A 13276-nucleotide genomic window follows, 5' to 3' on the forward strand; every position below is an offset into this window, starting at 1 on the left:
GCTTTCCGACATGACCAGAAAAATAAAAAAGAATATGAGGACGAATCATCATCCTTTATTATTATTATTAATCAACACTGTACAACGCCACTTGGCTTTCACCAGTTGGTTAGCAGGGGGATCCAGGTTGGAGGTGAATGAATGAATGTCCAGGTACTCCAAATCAGGAGGCTTTTAGCATTGGGTCGACCCCTCGCGTCCTGCTAGGCGTTACAGGCTCCCCGGGGTGGGGGTGGGGGGCTCTGAGTCCCCCAGCATCCTCCAGCCCTGACTTCTCCCGAGCATCCTCCAGCCCCGACTTCTCCCAAGCGCTGGAGCAGGCCTCGCGGCGGCAGCGCCAGGGCCTCGGAGGGCTCAGCTTGGGCGCGCTCCGCTTCTCCGGGTTTTAGCAGGCGCCCGCGGGGGGCGGGAGGCGCGGGGGCCCGGCTGCCCGGCCTCCTCGGCGGCGCGTGTGGGGAGCCGGCGCGCGGCGCACGGCGCTCTCCCGCGTTGCGGTGGCTCCGGAGATGCTGGAGCGCGGCGCCCCGCTGCTGCACCTGGCGCGCTGAGCGCGGCGCGGGGAGCCCCGGGGGCGGGCGCGGGGCGCCCACTGCAGTCCAAAGCCGGCCCGGCTGCTCGGGCGCTGCGAGACGTCGCCCGAGCGCGGTCAGGTGCGGCCGGACCGCCCCTCGCCACGCCACTAACTTGCCCCTGGGTCGAGCGCCTGGTCTCGGGGGTCCTCGACGCTCGGGGGCCGGTGGGGGGCGGGGAGAGTGGGGGAGTTCGAGGGTCTGCGATCGCCCCAGGAGGGATCCTGCGAGTGCTGGGGGGGAGAGCCCGCCGGGTGCCGCTAGGCTTTCCCCCCACCCTCCCCCGCCCCCCGCACCTCCCCATCGCTCCCCTCCCCCCACCCCTGGCCGCTCTCCCTTCCTCGGATTCGGAGCGCGGCGGGCGCCTGTGACATGCGAACGCGGCCGAGGGACGGTCCCCGAGTCTGAAGTGCCCGCGAGGAAGTGAGCGGCGAGGCGGGCGGCCGGCGATGACAGCCATGAAGCAGGAGCAGCAGCCCACCCCGGGGGCCCGAGCCGGCCCCGCGCCGCCTGCGGACCAGGTGAGAGTTGGCAGCTGCGGCCCCGCGCGCCCCGCGCCGCCCCGCCCCGGTCCCGCGCCTCCCTCTCCCCACCCTCCGCGCCCCACTTCCAGCCTCTCCTCCGCTCCTCTATGGACTCTGCAGGAACTTAGAGCCTCTGAGTTTGCTCTGGAGCCGGGCGAGAGGATGCGCCAGGTGGAGAGCCGCGGGGAAGGGGGGAGAGAGGTAAAGGATGGAGGTGGGTGGGATGGCCCGGGGCGCGCCCCCCCCCCTGGCCGGAGGGCAGCGGAGGGAGGCAGAGGTGGCCGGGGGCTAGGGATGGAAAGGCTTGAGGGTGTCTAATCCGTGCCGATTGCCTGAATTGTTGCGCTCCTGGAAGGTGCAGGGTGTAAACCTTCCTCTTGGAGCACTGGCCAAAGTCTCCCACGTCGTCCTCCCTCCCGCTGGCGTAGGCAAATGACCTTTAGGGCAGCAGAGTTTCCTGTTCTCTTTATTCTTTTGGAGAAGAGGGAGCGGGACAGGGGCCTCTCACGCAGATTGGGATGCAGTGGGGGAGGCGGGGGTTACTAAGCACTGGGAGGATTGGTGGGTAGAGCGAAGCTGGGGGAGCAGAAGATTGTGGCTCTTCGGAGGAACTGGGGGAGATGCTGGCTGTAGTGATCTGTGGAGCCGATTTCTAGTGTGTGCACAGTCGAGGTGCCCTGTGCTGACAGATGCTGATTTCTGCCCCCTTTCTTTCTCTCCGCACGCACCCACCATCCCCTTCTTGTCTCGATCTTAAGGGATCTGTAGCATGCCAGGAGGGTGGATGCCCAGCTCACCCCTGTGCCTGGGTTTGGGGTGACTTGAGAGTTTGGTGTCGCTTTTCCCCAAAGTTGTGGGGGAAGGAACGCGGGATGCCCTGGCGTGGAGCAGGGAGGTGGGTACCCAGCGGCTGCTGGAGCTGCCACGTTAACCGGCTTTAGAGACGGAGCCCACAGGGGCTAGGTTGAGGCCAGAGGGTGAGTCGGAAGCTGGAGGACCGCGGTGCGGGCTGAACAGAGATGTACTCTTAGTTCTGTGTGCAGAGGATGGTCTCCGGATTCAATGCTGGCAGGCACTGCCAGCTGATCTTTAAAGTGGGGGAATTGAGGGTGGAAGCCGCTAGTTTCCAGGAGGCTGCTCCACTCTTCCCATTGAATGAGTATCCTGGAACAAGTCAGAGAAAGCTACCCAGAGCTTCCAGAAGTGGGAGAGACGCGATCTGGCCCTGTTATTGGTTTTCTTGAGTGATGATTTCCCCTGACTTGTGCTCCCTCTCGTTCTCCCCTCCCTGTCGCCTTTTCTGTTTCACACAGGTGGTGAGGATTATTCAATAATTTAAGGGTCCTTTCAGTTTCTGCCGTTTTTGGTTTTGGTTTTTGTTTTTTTAAACAAGCCAGTTGTTTTCTTCAACGGCCCCGCATTTGAAACTATTAAAAAAAAGACACGCAGGGAGGTGGGTACCCAGTTATATATTATATATTACGTTATAATTGTGCCTCTTCCTCATGCCCCTTCTCTCTCTTCTGCAGACACTCGTAGATAGCAACTGGTTAACAGATTATGGAAAAAAAAAATCAGGAGAGAAACGTGGATTTAACATCCCCTTTCAGGCTGACAGCTCTTAAATTTCATTAACAAGCCGTTGAGCTTCTCAACTGCTCTTGGAAAGATCCTACCAATAAGAATGATTAGTTAGGTGAGAGTCCCCACATGAAATCTTTGCTCACTAAGCTGTGACACCAGCTGGTTACTGGAGGTGCTGCAAACAGTTAGGTGATGGTGGAGGTGGGGAGGAAGCAGCAGAGCAGTGCATACAGAAGCTGGGAAAGTCTGTGAAAGTAACGGACATGCTGTATATACACAACCAACACTTTCGTTGGGTTGCCAGTTTGAGTCTGTTTCTCTTATTCTTGTATGTTCATGTGTATGGTCACTTCAAGTATTCAGGGAGTGGCCATTTGCAAAAGTTGTGTTTTAATTGAGGGTTAAATAAGAGCGCTTTATCTGGGTGTTTCTGTGACTTTAAAATATCAGTGGTATGCATATTATATGTGAGTTGAAGTGAGAGAGTTTGGTTCAGCAAAGAAGAAAATCAAGTGGAACATACATAGTATCATAGTAATATCCTATTAAGGGCTTTCCAAACACTACCCAAAAGTAACTCTAGATTCTTTATTACAAAGTTGGCCTATTAAATGATGCTCAAATATTGTGCCCAATTGCTATGGATTCTTAAACTATTTGTTATGGTATTACCAAGTTTTTATTAACAGTATTCCTCATTACAGTTTCAATCTGAAATTGGCATACAGTTCTAAATGTGGTACTAATATATAATTCCTCCATATACATAAGGTTGTTTGTTTTTGAGTCTTGAATATTTCTCTGAAAACTTATTCACAAATTTAAACAAAAATACATCTTTGTTAAGTCTTACTTAATGGTTAAATAGAGGACAAGGTCCAGCTAAACACTTGATATACATTGTTTTTGAGAGATTTGGGCTTTAAATGTTAGAAATATCTTCCACTTTTCATGGCAGACATTTTTATGAAGTCTCAAAAATATCTTATCCTGAGAGCATCCAACATCTCTTTCTGTTTCCTGCACAGTGGAAGACCATAGTTTTCCCTATGGGCACAAACAGTTGTGAACCATATAATCTGGCTATTGTTATAGTCCTTTAGTGAATTTGCCCTCTCTGCTTCATCTCATCTATTACTGTCTTTTTGCACAAGGAATCCTGAACAGAGTTGCTCCTGCCCCAGGGAGCAATGACAGAAATAGAAGGGACTCGACAGTTTTGTTAATATTCCCGATCATTGGAACTAATATTTTTCATCTTAATAGTCTTTCCTTCATTGATTAAACAAATATTGATGGCAGCTAATTTTATTATTTTTTTTAATACTCCGCATTTGCAAGATGTCTGAAAGTGATCCTCTGGTATGGGTAGAGATAGTCGTTCTCACTTAATGCGATGATTCTCTCAGTTTACATTGAGATACTGATAGGATTTGTACATTGAGATAGTGATTTTTAAGCCATTCCTTGAACACTGGCTCTAGACAGAATACAATCCTTTGAACTTGTAAATTAACATTAATTGAATTTCTCTATTTGGTCCTTCAAACAATTTTTGAGAGAGATCTTTTTGTTATTTACATTTTATTTATTTATTTTCAGAGAGGATTTTCAGTGATTTGGGGGGACTCTGGAACTGGTTCTTGCTGAACTTAACCCTGAAGTATAGACTTTTGAGTCTGTGCTTGGCCTTGAGGTGTGATCATGCTTGCTGGGAGTATTATAGGCCACCAAGGTCACACCTGGTGATGCTGTGAGGAAGGGGACAATGGTACCAGATTCTTGGATTGAATTTGGTATCACTTAAATGCAAAGCTCATGCTCTTCATTTTTGGGCTGTTTCCTTGGTCCTTATAACCAGTTTAGAAATGATAATACAGAGCATTATGGAAATTATGCAAATTTGGGGAAATTTCTGCTCATAAATCATGGCAATGAGACTATGCTTAGTCTATTATATTTTCGATAAATTGAGCTGATTTAAGCCTGAAGGACTATCACCTAATATGTAAACAATTACTATTCAATTCATTCCTGTTAGTAGACTATAAAATAATTACAAACAACGTGTGTACATCAACATACTGAACATAAAATACATGGAATATTTGCTTAAGTCTTTAACTATTGACATAATAGACCTTGAAATTTTAAAATTAACTTTCAGGTTTCTTCTATTGGTTTAATTAATATAAAAAGAACCAGATAGAATGAGGTTCTAGATAAGTACATAAGCATACCCCTGATAATGAAGAAATAATGAGGTTCTAGATAAGTACATAAGCATACCCCTGATAATGATAATGTTAAATGAGTATATTTTTTAGTCATATCTTGTTTAGAATTTGTCCGTGTTTCCACCAGGTGGCACCCTTTTGCTGACTCCAGTGGGTAAAGTTCCAGTTCCTAAAAGGTTTAGTTGCTCTCATAACTTCAGAAAGCCAAATAAATAAATAGATAAATAAAAGCAATAACAAACATCCTAATGAGTTCAGAAACATTCTACTTTCTGAACTTAAGAAAAAGAGTTTTTTTTGGTTTGTTTTCTAATAAATGGTCACTTGACTAAAAAGACAGCATCAGTTATGTGCATTTTAAAATATGTATAAAAAACCTGTTCTACTAGTCAGCTTTTGGTGATGACTGAGGAAATTATGATCAAAATTGTGCTAAAGTGTGTAATGTCTGACATATTATTTGCCAAATATCTATAGCAATTTTTGAACTTTGAGTATTAACTTAAAATATTTTCATATAGAAAATTACAATTCAGTATTTTTATTTTAACTTCAGTTTTAGAGATCTTCAGTTTTCAAATATGTGACTAATTACAAATTTAACAAGAATGTTATTTTCCATGTTACTTTTATATACCAACACTTCATAATTTTTATATAAAGTATTTAAAACATAGTACTTCACAAAACAATAGCTTTTGGGAAATTGAAAAACTGTGTAATAGAATACTTATTAGTACTCACTATTTAACTCATATTGCATTTCATTGATGGAAAATTAATGCACATTTTGTTTATTATACCAGATTGGATACAGATATATAACACTTTTTTGAAGATACTATATATTTCCTACTCTTAATTTCTCATTACATTTATTGATACATGCTACTTATGTATTATGTATGTAGGACATTTTAGCTGATTTTATAGCATACCATGAGACACCCTTGTTATAAACTTCTTTCCTATCATTTTTCCAGGAATTGAGTATATTGTACATTTAAGAAATATTGAAGTCAATAAAATTAGATGACATTTCATTATTTGATATCATGGTGCACTATTTTATGAAGCATTTTGCATTGGAAACATAATAAAGTCAAAACTCTCCCATACTTAATAGACATCTAAGTATTTAAAATTTTTATTTTTGGAATAGTTTATGTAAATATACTTGTTTTAAGCTTTGGTATTTTCAGAGTTATTCAAATTACACTTGCAGTGTACTTTGATCATTCATAATGTTAGAAAGTCAGGATTGCATTTCTGTAATTTAACCACAAATATTTATATATCTTTGTGGGATATACACTAGAAACCATAGATTTAAGTTCATTTCCAAGTTTCACCAGTTACAATTGTGATTTGCATCTGGGTAGAGGCATAATTTTACATGAATTATATGCTTGTTGTAAGAATTAGATGAAATAATATGTGCTGTTTTGAACAATGCCTGTCCCATGCCAATTGCTCTCAGTCCATAGTAGCCCAGGATGGAGTCTGTTGGATTGGGGAGTTTTAGAGGATCATTGAACCACAGAAGAAGCATTATTTTAATTTTTCAGAGATTGTTATATTGTTAAGTATATATTTAGTTATATGTGAGTTTGCATGTGCATGCAGATATATTAATGTGTTTGTATATAAGTTTTACCAGACATTCAGATTTCAAAATATTGTTATGTTGTCCCTGATTCTATACAATCAAAACTTTCTTTTGATGGAATGACTTAGCACTGTTTAAAATGAGCTTCTTTCCGATCTATCTTTCAGAGGGAAAGGTTTTAAAACAAATGGCTTATAATAACACATGATTAATTCTAGTATATGTTGTATTTTCATTGTAATTATTCCTTATTTCATAAGGAAACTAGCATGAAAAATACTGATTTGAAATAAGATGAGGTATAATTTATAGAAATATCTCAGAAGGTGATATTTCAGTCAATGTTACAGAAGATTGTGGAAAACAATGCAGTTTCTAGGATTGTGGGCTAGTATATGTAGTCATTGGAGAATGAATAACAAAATGTTGGACATAATTCAAATCACATTCTTTTATAAGTTTTCTACAGCAATTTCTATGCAATATTTAAATATGCACATTATTTCTTGATGTTCCATCTATTAAAACTTTATGCGTGCTCTAATCAAGTTCATGTATTATGAAAACATAATGGAAGCATATATTAAGACATACATCAAGTAGAGACTTTTTTTTTTTTTCTTTTTGGGTCACACCCGGCAATGCACAGGGGTCATTCCTGGCTCATACACTCAGGAATTACCCCTGGCGGTGCTCAGGGGACCATAATGGATGCTGGGATTCGAACCTGGGTCAGCCGCGTGCAAGGCAAACGCCCTACCCGCTGTGCTATCACTCCAGCCCCTAAGTAGAGACTTTTGAAGTTCTTCTTATCCAAGGATATGTAAAAGATACAAAAAAGGGCAAATAAAAATGGAAGGATTGTAAACTTTTTTTTTGACATTCCATTATAAACATACACCTTCATCTAAAGTTTGAAGTGTTTCTACCTGTGTTTGCTACTTTATCAAAGAAGTTGAAGAGTTTAGTATTATTTCCAAACACCATTATTGACAAGTTTGTCACAGCCTTATCCACAAGCCTTTTGTCAATAGCCAAATCTCTCCTTATTTTTTCTAACTAGAGTATACTACTTCTTAAAAGGTTTTAAATTGTAAATTTATCAATTTGGTAGGGTGTTCGCCTTGCACTCAGCAGACCTGGGTTTGATTCTTCTGCCCCTCTCAGAGAGCCCGGCAAGCTACTGAGAGTATCTCACCCACACGGCAGAGCCTGCCAAGCTACCCATGGTGTCATTTGATATGCCAAAAACAGTAACAAGTCTCAAAATGGAGACGTTACTGGTGCACGCTCAAGCAAATCGATGAGCAATGGGATGACAGTGATACAGTGATTTCTCAATTTCTTCCTATCTGGTAGCCATTCTTCCTATTTAGCATGCAATATGAAAGTAGTTTCAAGGAAAGAATAGGATACTTAAAGATATTTAGTGTTAAATTCTGATTTCTTAAGCTGTACTGAATCTCCAGAGTTCTAAACACCCATATATAATTGTAAATATATCATCCACTGGCAGCCCAAGTACAGAAAACTTGTTTTTATTTAAATCTGATAAAATTCATATTTTATTTTGAACTGATTTGCTCATTAGTTGATGGTAATAGTATTCCCTGTGAATTTTCTACATGCAATAAAGAATTTTAATTTTATTTTTAAGTTTGTAACACAGTAGACAATAAGATAAAGGGTTATGAAAGTCAATAAGATAAAGGGTTATGAAAAGTTAACACATTTCAGATTAAATTATTTTACTCTTTAAAATGCTTGATTGTAGGACAGATGACTTAAATCCTCCATAACCGTTTTTTTTTTTCCTTTTGAAAGAAAGAGGATATTTGGTTTTAAGGCTGTCAGTGTGAATTGATTTGTAAATAAACTGGTTTAAGGTAAAAATTAATATTTTAATTTTTAGTGCTATTATGCTTCCAGTTTACAGAGAAGACCCTGCATGGTATTGCAATGGTAATTTTAAAGTCATGCAGCTACTTTATATGTGAACAAGTGTAGTGATAAACTAAACATACTACTAGATATTTTACTGTCAGATTATTGTAGGGCATGTTATTGTAAGTCAATAACAACTACTGATTTCTAAGATCTTTAAAAAACAACCCATGTATTTCCTCAAAATCTTGGGATTTTCTTTGAAGTGTTCATGGTATTAATATTCTCTTTCCAGAACTTTGGTTTTTGGAAATGATAAAGTTAATTTTCTGATTATGCCAGCTGATGATATATTGCATTGATATTTAGGAAGAGATATTTCAAGACATATTCAAAACTAGCTTTATATTAGTGAAAGCCAAGCCAAACTCTATGTACTTTAGCTAAGCTGTATATTGTCTGGCTTTAATATTATTGTAATTTGTCATTCTTATTGATTTTCTTGGGTCAATACAAAAACGTATCTATTGGATTACAAGATAGAAAATGAAGAAAAGTGAGGAAAGAAATCTATTTTTATTATCTTCACCCAACCCCCTTTTGAAATCTAAATGAAGATTCAATTTCTTATTCCATCTGAATGTCTCTGCTCTAAAAACATAAATGTGACAAATCTGAATTATATAATTGAGAACTTGAATGGCAGTCTCTCCTGTTACTTATTTTCAAATAATGGACTCGTGAGACCACTTGAAGTTGCGTTTATAGAGCTCATACCGGGTAGAAGTAGGTCTATCTTATAAATTGTTACTACACAGGTTTACTTATGGAACCTGGAATAACATTAAATAAAATTCGGATTTTTTTGCCTTCAATAATCAAATCTCACCTTCAAGAAATGCTTTAATATGAGTTGATTAATAAAAAACATGACCAATTTTTAATCTCAAATGTTTTGAAACTAGCACTATAAAGTATTGTTTTAGAAAGCAGTCTTTTACTATTTCACAAACTTCAATAATCGCTGTTCTTTTAGGCACAGAATTAATAATTACAACTTAGTAAACCTTTTAAATAGAGATAAAAGAAATATTTTGAGAAAAAATAATCTTAGATGATAAAGCTGGATTTTTTTTGGCCTAGTATGCAATTAGTACATTTACTATGCCTGTGAATTTATCAATAGATTTTTAAAATCTGCATACTCTACTAGCTTTTAATAGATTTTTATCTACTCAATTAGCTTTTGGAAATTTTGGGGGAACATACTACAGTTTTGCTTGTTTTTTTCTTTCCTGAATAGTGTGATAAATATGTGATTCTAGAAATAAGTTTAATATATTTTAAAGCTAAAGTGAAGATTTTCATCAAGTGTATTCAAATCCTCTGACCTCAAAATTATTCCAACTGTTGGTGAACTTATCGGCAGTGGTTGTGATGTATGCATTGAACTGAATTTGAAATGAAAAAAGCTTTTACATCTATGGAGATTTTAAATGTTCTAAAACAGGCTTATGCAACATCAATGACATCATGAATTATTCTGTATCTGCATCTAATACTCATTAAATGTTTCTCTGCATATTCACATCTCTTGTATTACTGAATGGTGTTGTTTTATTTGTCTACCTTTGCATCTGTGTCATCCCTACACACAAATTCAGTTTCTTCTGCTTCTCTATGTTTATGAGGTATAGTCTCTGTTTAATATTGTTTTCCTACTGACTCTAGACTACTGTGGTGTTCCCAGTGTTCTTGCTTTTCCAAATCCTTCCTTCAGAAGATCACATAGCTGTGAGCGATCAGTACTTTGAAAACTTCTTTGATTTTTTTGATTTAATGCCTTTTGTTTTATAATCTGGGGATGGACAAGGTAGAGATGAGATAATTTGTTTAGGGTCACATTGTTGGAATGAAAATAGTACTTGATTTGGGGTCTCTGCTCTTATGAGGATTTTTTTTTCTGTACTGACAGATTCAGCTGCTTCTGTAGCTACTTTGATAATCCATGGTTGGATCATTGTCTTTCCTTAACATTTGGCATCAGAGTAACCTTTAAAAAATGTTCTTGGAAGCTTCAAATCTATAGACAAATATACTCCACAGTTTTTCTCTTTTTAAGCAAATGATCCATAGATTTTTGGCACCTAGGTACAAGATTTTGCAGATTCATGTATGCATATTCTTCAATTTATAGTGGCAATAAGTGACCTGGAAAGACACAAATCCTTTTTGGAAAGTAGTGTATTTCATCCAGAGTTTCAGGGAAATTACAGCTCCTCCCACCATACATGCAGACAATAACATGTTAAAATCTATTCTTTTCCACTCAGCATGCATTAACATCTATTGAATTCTACTACTAGTATTGAAATTGCATTTCAGTAAGAACTAACTAGTGACTGTATGAATCCTTCCTTAAGAAAGAAGGGATGCAGTTAGAATGTAAGGAAATCTTAGAAGTGAATTTTAGAACTTCCTCGGGGATTTAATACAATGAGTTTTTGATTCACTGGAATTTGGGGAGATAAAGCTGTTTCCAGAAGCTGACAATGTCATCAAAGTAGAAAGTACTAATGACAAACCTGATCACTTTATTATATTAAATAAATAATTAAAATTTTTTTGAGTCACATTGAACTCTTTTTCATGTAACACGTTTCTGGATGCTGGAAGGATAGCATATGGATTTAAGTCCTTGACTTGCATATAATAGAATCCTGTTTCAATTCCTAGTAATGCAAATGGGCCCTGAAGTACAGGAGCAACCTGTGTGCACAGGCCAGGAACAAGCCCTGAACATCAGTGGATGTGACCCAAAACTCGAAACCAAAACCAACAAGAGAAGTAAACAAAAAATAAATCAAAACAAAATGAAAAAGCCTTTTGGTTCCTTTTCATTTAACTTCACTTTAAAACTCTTACACATTTGAGTGAGTTTCCCAATGTCTCTCAGTGTTATATAATTTGGGCCTGGGGTTCTTACCTTACTGTTTTGATGAGGATTGGAATGAAATAAGCAGTTAATTAAGTAGAAGCTGAAAATTTTGACCTTGTTTTTTAATGTTATTACTGTTTATTGTGTTATTAAACAAAACAGATGTGCACTTGTGGAAAGTAATAAGACACTGGGTTTTGAGATTTCTGGGTATTGAGAATACCAACTTTTAGACTGTTACCTTAGGGAGTGGAGCAATAGTAAGAAAGTAGGGCAATTGCCTTGCATATAGCCAACCCAGGTTCCATCCCTGACATTCACGATGACATTCCGCACTGCCAGGTGTAATTTCTGAGCATTGCCCAGTGTGATCCAAAAACAAAAACAAAAGAAAACAAGACAAGACTCAGTTACCTTGAACCAACTTCAGTGTACTTTTATACTGAGTTCTCATTTTTGTTGATCAGAGGGGTTACATGGAATTATCCTGGCTTCAAAGAAAACCTGTGCTGCAAGTCATAGATTCAAGTTTCCACCAGTGTAGGAGTAGGGATCTCTGGGTGGCTTATGTGAAATGGAGAGGAGAGAGTTGTCAGCCTTGAGAATGAAATTGACCACATTTCTCTCTATTCACCTTTGTAAACCTGGGAAGTGCCTGGGGACTTCAGGACTAATGAAAATCTGTGATGACCCCCTCCATGGTATGGGCAAAGATGCTCATGCCCTGTCACCTTCATGAGGTGTAAAAAACTAAGGCTCGCCGAGGGGCGAGTGTACTCGCGGGCTCTCCGGGCGGCTCTGTCTCACCGCCCTCGTTCGGTGCCCTGGAACCGCAGTGCGTGGACTGGATCGGGGCGGCCGGTAGTCAAGGACAGGAGAAGGAAGAACAAGGACCAAGCCGGTTGCTGATTAGTTACCGTTTATTCACTCTTCCATCTTTCTCATCTCCTGCACTCGCAGCTCCGGCCTCTCTCTGGATCAACTGCTCCCTCTTTCTCGCTTCTCTGTCTCCTTTTCCTCTCTTGCCCTTGCCCCTAGGTTACACCCAGCCAGGTAGCAAAATCAGCATAAGAAAGCCCTTCCTGAGGGCAGGGCACTCCAAAGCCCTTCTTCACTCTTAAGGTTTTTTTCTTTTCCTTAGTCCAGGAACTTATTAATATCTTAATACTAGTTATTTTTGTATGGACATAGCAAGGGATACATTGAGGCTTGCAAGGCAGCTCTCCTGGCAACATCTTGCCACAGGCTCAGACCACAGCACTCAGGCCAGATTAATCATTCCTCACCCTAGCAGGGTCCAAATCTAGTTATCACTGTTTGGATCATGACAGCATTTGTCCATGATCAAGCTCTTAACTTATAGTTAAGCATTAGGCACTTTGGCCAGGCCCATCTCAATTCCAGGGTAGCACACAGCTCACCGCTTGCCCTGGGTCCTTCTTGTCTCATGTCGGGACCATGCTTTGGGGGTGCTAGGAAGTAAGGGCAGCTGAGGCTTAGGTCAAGAGAACAGATGCCCTGGAGGAAAATATCATGTAGAGTCAAATGACTCCCAGGTTACAAAAGCATAGCATTTGTTAAGTCTTCCTGTGTCCATACAAAAAGGACATTGCTCTGAATAAACTATGCAAAGGACTCAAGGAGAAGAGAAACACATTATTTACAAGTCAACAGAACACTAAGAAAGAAGCTACAAATAAACAAAGAGGAATAGGAGCACTGTAACGGGAGTAACCCAATAAACCTAAACTACTGAGGCTATGTTATCCTACAATGAGGCAACTATTAAGCTGAACCTGACATTCACTTCTTCTATACTCTGTGGAAGATGGTACCTGCTGCCCTATTACTTCAGAGCTGTGGACTAAGGCTGGAGGAGGGAATTGGTCTTTTTACGAAGGGAAAGTCAGTCCTAAATCTTACCATGACTT

At 40.2% G+C, this 13276-nt stretch overlaps 1 protein-coding gene across 2 annotated transcripts in view; it reads left to right on the forward strand.

Annotated features, from left to right (window-relative positions):
- The first annotated feature begins 483 nt into the window (after nucleotides 1–483).
- Nucleotides 484–13276, forward strand: part of DPP10 (dipeptidyl peptidase like 10) — a 667274-nt gene continuing 654481 nt past the window's right edge. The window contains exon 1 of one of the 2 annotated variants that reach the window (XM_004608165.2): nucleotides 484–1090. In XM_004608165.2, the coding sequence (XP_004608222.1) occupies nucleotides 1019–1090 (72 nt within the window). In that variant the 5' untranslated portion in view covers nucleotides 484–1018. Of the gene's footprint in view, nucleotides 1091–1194; nucleotides 1295–13276 lie in introns of those variants that run through there. The other variant, XM_055119680.1, reaches the window with a different exon arrangement.

This window comes from Sorex araneus, chromosome X, assembly GCF_027595985.1.
Source record: "Sorex araneus isolate mSorAra2 chromosome X, mSorAra2.pri, whole genome shotgun sequence".
Taxonomy (NCBI): domain Eukaryota; kingdom Metazoa; phylum Chordata; class Mammalia; order Eulipotyphla; family Soricidae; genus Sorex; species Sorex araneus.